Source organism: Micropterus dolomieu, linkage group LG19, assembly GCF_021292245.1.
Source record: "Micropterus dolomieu isolate WLL.071019.BEF.003 ecotype Adirondacks linkage group LG19, ASM2129224v1, whole genome shotgun sequence".
NCBI classification, from domain to species: domain Eukaryota; kingdom Metazoa; phylum Chordata; class Actinopteri; order Centrarchiformes; family Centrarchidae; genus Micropterus; species Micropterus dolomieu.
In genome coordinates, this window is record NC_060168.1 from 11,586,409 (window position 1) to 11,594,672 (window position 8,264).

The following is an 8,264-nucleotide window of genomic DNA, read 5'->3' on the forward strand; positions in this document are numbered from 1 at the left end:
TGTAATATTAAAACTTAATTCTGAATGTCTAAAATAAAGAAAATACATTGTCAAACCTTGTAACAGACTTTGGTGTGGCTATGTAAGATTACTTCAGCCAGCGAAAGACACATTTTTATGAAATTGCGTGAATCACCACCACCACTGAAAAATTAAACCGTGCAAAAGGAACTCATAATCATAACGAGGTGTGGTGGGGTGTGAGCTATCTCTGTAATGATGCATAGTGTTTCCTAAGCAGCCTTTAGCAAAGAAGCATCATATGTCACATGCTTTGTTTTTAATTTTTCCTTCAATAATGCTCCTTTGAAAGGTGTTGAAACTCAGTAGTAGACAGACCTGTAACATCTAAGAAAGTAACATTTTACAAAGAGTCTGCTGCATTAACAAAGCTTGGCACGCCTGGTATGGCATCAGCTCCAATCCTCTTGTGGTCAACACTGTTTACCAACACACTCAGGCCAGACGGACGGCAGCTATCGCCTATCTTAAGCCCAGGTGGAAGGGACAACTATCGCATAGTTGTCAGTAATCACTCTGTTGCTCTGTCTCTGTCAGCTCCTGCTGCTGATGTGGTGCTCTTAAAGAGATAAGACACATCTGCTCTCCCCCACAAGCTAGCTGATTAGCATTTGCATCGTCAGAATTCACCCATGGGGCATCCTACCAGCATGAGCATTAACATTGGCATCATTAATAGCATGGTCTCCACTCAGAGCCGTCTCTGCCAGACAACAACTCTCTCCAGCTAAGCTGCGGAGTGTAGCTGGAGTGGACATCTCCCCTGTTGAAAACAGGATCCAGCCTCATTTGCACCCGGCTTATTATTCATTGTATAATTTGATATGCCTTCACTGACTTGCTCATTTAACGTGTTTCAGTGATGTTCTCTACCCTGCCTCACTGACAGTCTGTGATAGGCCAGAGATGAGGGGTGATATGAACAATTATGCGACCGATGCATCAAATCTGTCTTCGTTTCTGTGGAGGATTTAATCAGGATGAATTTAGCAAAGACCCAGGTCAACTCATCTCCATTTTCGGCCCATCTCCAGCAGAGGTCACTCCATGTCGTGGTATGACACTGCAAACTGCGTCAGTAATGTTTAGTTCAGATGATTTAGATTTGTGAGGGGAGCCCACAAATGTAACAAAACAAAACAACTGATGAAGGGTTATTGAACAACTATTGAATATATAAAAGAGCGAATGCGGTGAAACAGTTGCTATGCTCCTCTCCTAAGGAAGCCCCTGTTGCTTCTGTGGTGTCCGAACGCACAAATATTGGATACCACACTTCCACTGTAGCCTACATGTGCAACTGCATCGTCTCTTGCTTGCACTCACTCTCACTTCATGCCATGTACAGATGGGTGACAAAGTAGGGGGAAAAGACTTGATTAAATCGGCATAAGCGACGTGATGAATGCAGATGCATCCACACAGAGCGCAAAGGAACGATGGGATTGGTTTGATAAGTATGTAAATTATGTGAACCATTTAATCTGGCCTTCACAGTCATTAGAACATAACTGACCACCTATGGGAGATTTTAGAGCGACATTTTAGACCATGCTCTCCACCAACATCATGAAAACATCAAATACATTTTTCTTTCCTCCTGTGGAGGTTTCAGAGACTTGCTGAGTCTATGTTAAAGCTTTATGCATCTGTGTATTCAAATGTGTGTTTTATTTATTGTGGAAAAGGACCCAAAAGTCAGGAAGTCCCAGATTGCTGTGTCCTCCATCTCTGTCCTCTGTAATAATATTTTTTTTCCTCTGCTCTTTCTGAAGAGCCTTCTGTGATTCTCCTTTTCCCCCTTGTTGCCTTGCGCCTTTCCCAGTGGTGGGGTCAGAGGGCCTGTCCTCTCCACTGGAGCCAGTTGGAGTGACAAATGGCAACACGGCAATGCTAGCGGCCCGCAGCACAGTAAACAGAGTGAGGGTGGAGGAAGAAAGGGGAGGGGTGTGATAAGAAAGAGAAATGAAGAGCGAGAGTAAACTACGAAGAGGGCTTGCCACAAAGGACGAACACTAAAGGTCAAAAGATGTGCAGGGCGATCTCCAGCCGAGGCTAGTGTACAGTATCTATTTTTGAAGCACTGCATGAAATAGCCTATTGCTGGCATCAGATATGTGTGTGCACTCTTTAAATGTATTCCAAGGATTACAAAGATAGCCTCTTTCAGCCCTGAAATAAACATATTTCCCCTAGATGCGTAAGTGATGTTACAGTAGTGGCCTGATGTGTGCTTGCCTTGTTTAATCGCTCCCTTCTCTGTTGGAAATTAATATAGAGCCTCTGCTTACCTCACCAAGGCGAGCAGACACTGACAAACGGAGTGACAGCATTTTTCAACATGCAAAGTTCTTTCATGTCCGTCAGCATGTAGCCGTGTTGACGCACTTTGGCTGAAGTCACCAACACGCTTACTCTTCGGTTATGCTTATCTTGGCTTATCTTGGTGTGAGAAATTAAAAATGCATTCGGCTCTAGCGTAATTATGATAGCTCTGCCAGATGTGAATAATACATATTTAATGGGGAGTAATACAGATTATTGCAAACTGTTTAATTGCATTTCAATTCCCTAAGATCCTGCCTGAAGAGAGGTTGACAAGGAAATCATTCAACTACATTAAAAATCCACTTTCACATGGCCAGGTGTGCCTGCATATAAAACACACAGCATGTGACCAAGAAGAATTCTTCATTATAGATGTGACAGCAGTCTGGCTTTGGTGATACTTACAGAGCATCCTTTGAGTTTCTCTTCTACGTTGCTATTGCTTGATACTTACATAAGACTGTCTCTCTCCTTGCCCCTTTCTTTCTCTCTCCCTGTCTCAGCAAATCATTTCCCCAGGGCCAGTCATTAGCATCATCTGAAGTCGCCACGTCTAACATTGCTTCTCCGATGTGCCAATCTAAAAAGACAGTATCGCTTTGAGAATCTCACAAGCTCCGCTGGAACAAAAAGATAGCGAAAGGGAACCAATTCTGTGTGTTTACGGAGTGTGGATGACATTGCGGGTACTCTAGTTGGGCGCTGGAGCAGGTGATGGCACCCACACACACACACACATGCACACACACTCTCTGTCTTGTCGCCACCTCAGCCATCACTCTGAATGATGTCAGTCAAATTAATTGCTGTTCCCTTCCCATGGCACGCTTGAGGAGGTTTCACAGAGGCAAGGACAGGCCAGGGCCCAGAGAAAGCGAGCTTTAAAGGACAACTCTGTGTGTGTGTGCGTGTGTGTGCGCGCGCGAAAGAGTTATCATCACAGTATTTTCACTTATTCATATTTCTAATGAGCATACACTTAATTTCATTAAAAAAAAATCTGTCCTCTAAATCTTTTGAGACTTGCAGTTTAACGAGAGTCGCTCGTAATTCTTAAATCCCTTTAAATTGCTTATGCAACAAGGCAATGTGACACACTGAAATTCATCTCATTCCGATTTTTATGGTTATTGAAGATAAGCATTAGCTTTAATAAACACAAACTTAATATCAAATCAACTTTTCGATTTCATTTACAATTATAAGAAATAGCAGGCAGATATGGGAGGGAATGTTTTTCTGGGTGTAAAACTAAATCCATCACAAAACCGCTGCTCTGCTTTCCCTCCACTCTTCAGCTACCTCAATCTCCGTCTCACTCCCATTCAAGCATTTAATTAGATTTAAGTGTGCAGGTTCTCGTGGCAGGTACATCCATAACATACAAAGAAAATTACAATCACCACTGTCTCCTCATTTCAGCTGTGACCCAACATTCATACTTAGTTTCTAGGTATTGTTTCAAGGGTTCAGCCAGTTATTTGCGAGTGAAAAACAACTTAAGTGTGACAAATGGAAGAAACAAAGCCAACAGTGGGGATGAAGAGGTGCCAGTGTCACAGTGGTTGCTCTACTTTATTATTCCAGGCTATTCATGACTCCAGATTGGGCCTTTCATTTTGCTAATGATGGCAATACATCACCTGACTAACAGACACATGAACACCAGAGTTATGCAAGACATGTTGGACGTGAGACACAGCTGGTCCAGTTCAGTTTTAACCTTTAGACTCTGGTGTGAAATTTGCTTCAGGAGATTGGATCCGTGGAGGTCAAAGTTGTAGCACCAATCAAACACACACCACACAGTGCATTTCACGAAACTGGACAAATACGCTTTTATTTTAGTTGTGCGTTTAGATATTCCCACACGGCTGAAGCAGACCCTGCACAGCTGTTTCTTCTGATGGGTTATACTGTTATGAATTTAACATAACATGCATTCATTGGTCAGACGTCTGTAACAACTGCACATTCTAAGGAGATTGTTTTTAGCCAAGTATAAACACCTACAGCTTTTGTTTGTGTCATCACTGCTCACTGTAGCTAACTGATGAAGCAAGTTAGCACATAAAAAAAATAAATACAGTACACCAAATAAGAGGTAACTGTTGATGAATGACAGTAATACAACCTGTTCTTGATATTCCACCATACAATGCTGCACTTTATAGGATAATTCCTGGGTCTATTTTTCAGAGTTTTAGCCATCATTTCTATCAGCCATGATAATATTGTAGTCACCGAGTTAAAGGATTGATTTTACATTTTGGGAAATAAACGTATCTGCTTTGTTGCCGAGTGTTAAATGAGAAGATCAATACCACTCTCATTTCTGTGCATTAAGTATGTAATAAGTATGTAGCTACCGCCAGGAGATGCTTAGCTTAGCATAAAGACTGGAAGCAGCGCGAAAAACAACTAGCTTGGCTCTGTGCAAAGGTTTTTTTTTAAAGTGCACCAGCACCTCTAAAGCTCATTAATTGACTTATTATATGTTATCTGGTTTATCTTAAGTGTGAAAACAACAAGTTGTGGTTTTTACGCAGAGTTACATGTGGGACTATTTCTAGACCGGGCACAGTGACTTCCTGGAGCCTTGCTCTCACTGTGAGGTTGCCAGGAACTCCATGAAGTCAGGCAAGAAAGCTACTTCCCAAATATAAATTTCTTTGACTGCTGAGAGCTAGAAACATGGGACATCGCTAAAAAGACGTCTGATGAGACAACAGATACAGGCAGTCAGTTAATCAGATCACAGACTTCAAACACACCCTCAGCCTAGCCAGGCTTATATGGAAGAGAAAACAAAGGGGAACTGTAAAAATGATTACGCAAACTGTTAATTGTAAACACCCATCACAGTTTACAGACTGATTTCCTCGTTCCTCGTACTTCCATACCATGCTTACTTTAATTGTTTCTACCGTTGAGGATTACTACCTTCTAAAAATATGAATTTATTAAAATTTAACATCAAATGAACGCAACATTTATTCCACAACATAATTTAGGATAAGGTTATGTGTCTTCAAATTAATTCAAACTAATTACGCTACGTTAGTATTAATCTTTTTCTTGTGCTCACTTTTGGTTTTTCTTCTAAATACAGAGGCATCAATAATCTGGCTGAACTGTGGGTTGGTTTACAACTGGTCTGATCGTCTGACTGCTCTTGTTTCTTGCCGGATTGTCGGATTTCATTGTGGTGATGTCAGTGTTCCAAGATGTCAGCAGTTGCTTTAGTAAGTACAAGGTGATCAGAACTAAAAGGAATGATAGCCAGACCTATAGAAGTAAGACCCAAGTTGTTATAAACCAAGGTTATGCTTTAATAATTAACTTTAAAGCAGCAAATTTCAACTGATTTACCCAAACAATTCAGTCAATTACAATTGTGTATCAGCCTCTGAATAAGCATATAGTATAGTCAAACACACCACAAATCAAGAAAAACCTTTGTTTAGATCTTTCCCTTAAAAAAGGTCATCAGCTGTTGTTAATGAAAAATACAGGACACACAAAGTGATATGAGACACTCATCCATAAAACACTTTCAAGCAGTGAAGCAAATAATTTATAAGGTGTCTGTTGACTACATTTGGTTTAAAGTTGTAATGATTTGACATTTGGATGAAATATAAATAACAATTCTGATCCAGCATCAACAATGAGATGTGACCTGCTGTTTGACGAACTACAGTTTTCACATCTCTGTACCTTTACTTCCAAAACAGGTCACATTTTCGTTCATTTCTGAGAACTTTTAAAATCGCACAATGAATTGATCAAGCCGAATGTAAGATCAAATCTGTTTTCATTCTTGCTTCAATATTAAGTCACATGTGGATGTACTTGACCTACATGTTCATCCATGTGGATTTGGTTTGATGCTTTACTGCTGGAATCCTTGCAGAGCACAGGATGAACATAATGACTAACAGTATTTCTGTGTGCTGTCATGTAATACGTTGTAGTGTGCACGCTGGGTGCTGCATTTACGCTGTATTTGGAGGAGCTTGTTTTGGCAGTGTTTGTGTACGTGTGTATGATGGTATTCAAGAATATCTGACAGAATTAGGGTGTGTGCTGCCCAGTCATGGGATTATCTTTCCCAGGGGCGTGTCAGCACCACTGCACTCCCAGCTCCCTGGCACAACATCCCAGAGTCTTAATCTCAATCGCCCAAAATCCCCTCTCCTCTTTCAGGAGCTTCTTCCATTTGAAGACAGTGTAGCGATCATAGTAAGCATGGCAAGCTCACTCTTGACAGTCTGCACACAGACGGGCCACTTGTCTTTCAAACAGGGATACATATAGGGTCACCGGATCCTTCAGTCACACTCAGAGTCAGCACAGCAACTCGGACTCTTAGCATTAAGGATGAGTCAGTGCTGTGAGAGAGTCATGAGTCATTTCTTGTTTAGACTGACCGTCTCCATGTTGTGGCCTCCTGGATACTGTCTGTGGCAGCCCAGCAGGATGGCGAAGGCCTTGCGGAAATCTGCATTGAAGGCATAGATGATGGGGTTGAGGGAGGAATTAGCCCAGCCGAACCACACAAACACATCAAACGTGGTGGGGCTGATGCAGGGGAAAGCCTCCCCTCCGCTCGACTGCTCGCAGAAGGGCACCATGCAGTTGAGGATGAAGAATGGGAGCCAGCAGCACACAAACACCCCCATGATGACCGACAGCGTCTTCAGCACCTTGGTCTCTCTCTTGAACGTCATTTTGAAAGAGCTCTCGGACTCTGCGATGCTGGAGCCTCCGCCCATGCTGTCATGTCTGTTCTTGGCACTTTCGGCCGCTCGCTCCAGTGCAGAGATCCTCCTGATTTGTCTGTGGGCAATGCGGTAGATCTGGGTGTAGGTGGCCAACATGATGGCTACGGGGATGTAAAAGCTTATGAGTGAGGTGGAGATGGCATAGGTCCTGTTCAGACTCGAGTCACAGTTCTCTGTGCTGGCATAAGATGTAGCATTAAAACCTGAAGACCCAGGTGCCCCAGTGAGAGGGGTGGAAGATTTAGTTTGGGCCTTGTGCCAGTTGAGCTGCACCGGGATGAAGGAAATAAGCACAGACAGCGTCCAGGCCACACTGATCATCACATAGGCCACTTTGGGTGTCATCTTCCTCTCGTAGCGAAAGGGGCTGGAGATGGCCCAGTAGCGGTCCAAGCTTATCACACAAAGGTTTAAAATGGACGCTGTGGAGCACATAATGTCAAAAGCCACCCAGGTGTCACAGAAGGAGCCGAACGGCCAGAACCCCGTGATCTCTGTCACCGCCTTCCACGGCATCACCAAGATGGCGACCAAGAGGTCAGACACGGCCAGTGAGATCACAAAAAAATTGGTCACTTTGGAGCGCAGATGTCGAAACTTGGTGACGGCGGCACAAACAAGAGTGTTTCCCAGCAAGGTGGTGAGGATGAGCAGCGAGAGGAAACAGCCCGTCAGGACGCGGCTCGATGGAGCCTCATCCAAAAACCCACTGTCGGCGACAGTTGTCAAGTTCATGAGATCCATCCCTGAACATGTGTGGGTTTGGAGTAGAGTGTTTATTTAAGTCATACTGAGGAGCCGTGCTACATTGTATCCGCAGGATTAGAATCTAGGAGGCTCCTGTGCTCCAGCCTTGCAAAACAATCTCCATCATTGCATCTTCTGATAAATGATGAAGGATGAGATGTTTGAGGCAAGCCATTTCCGGGCCGGACATTTGCCTCCTGACTATGTGAATTAGATTCGACATCATTTGAGCTGCAGTGCTGAAGAGTTAGTGGAAACTTGAATCCTCAGTGTAATGACCATGGTCGTGACCTCTTCTGTCTGCCCTGTTTGTGGGTCCCAAATGGCTAATTTTAGGAATCCTCTGTCTTTTCACTTAAGTCATCATCACTGTTGATTAAA

The 8,264-nt window shown here is 43.1% G+C and overlaps 1 protein-coding gene across 1 annotated transcript; it reads right to left on the reverse strand.

The window, feature by feature from the left end:
• Positions 1–6,761: 6,761 nt before the first annotated feature.
• drd1a (dopamine receptor D1a) lies at positions 6,762–7,880 on the reverse strand. Its single transcript, XM_046030931.1, has one exon. The coding sequence runs from the start codon at positions 7,878–7,880 to the stop codon at positions 6,762–6,764; it is 1,119 nt and encodes a 372-aa protein (XP_045886887.1).
• Positions 7,881–8,264: the final 384 nt, after the last annotated feature.

Bases quoted from the DNA above. Each gene is read 5' to 3' on its own strand.
- drd1a (XM_046030931.1), bottom strand. From the start codon at position 7,880: ATGGATCTCATGAACTTGACAACTGTCGCCGACAGTGGGTTTTTGGAT.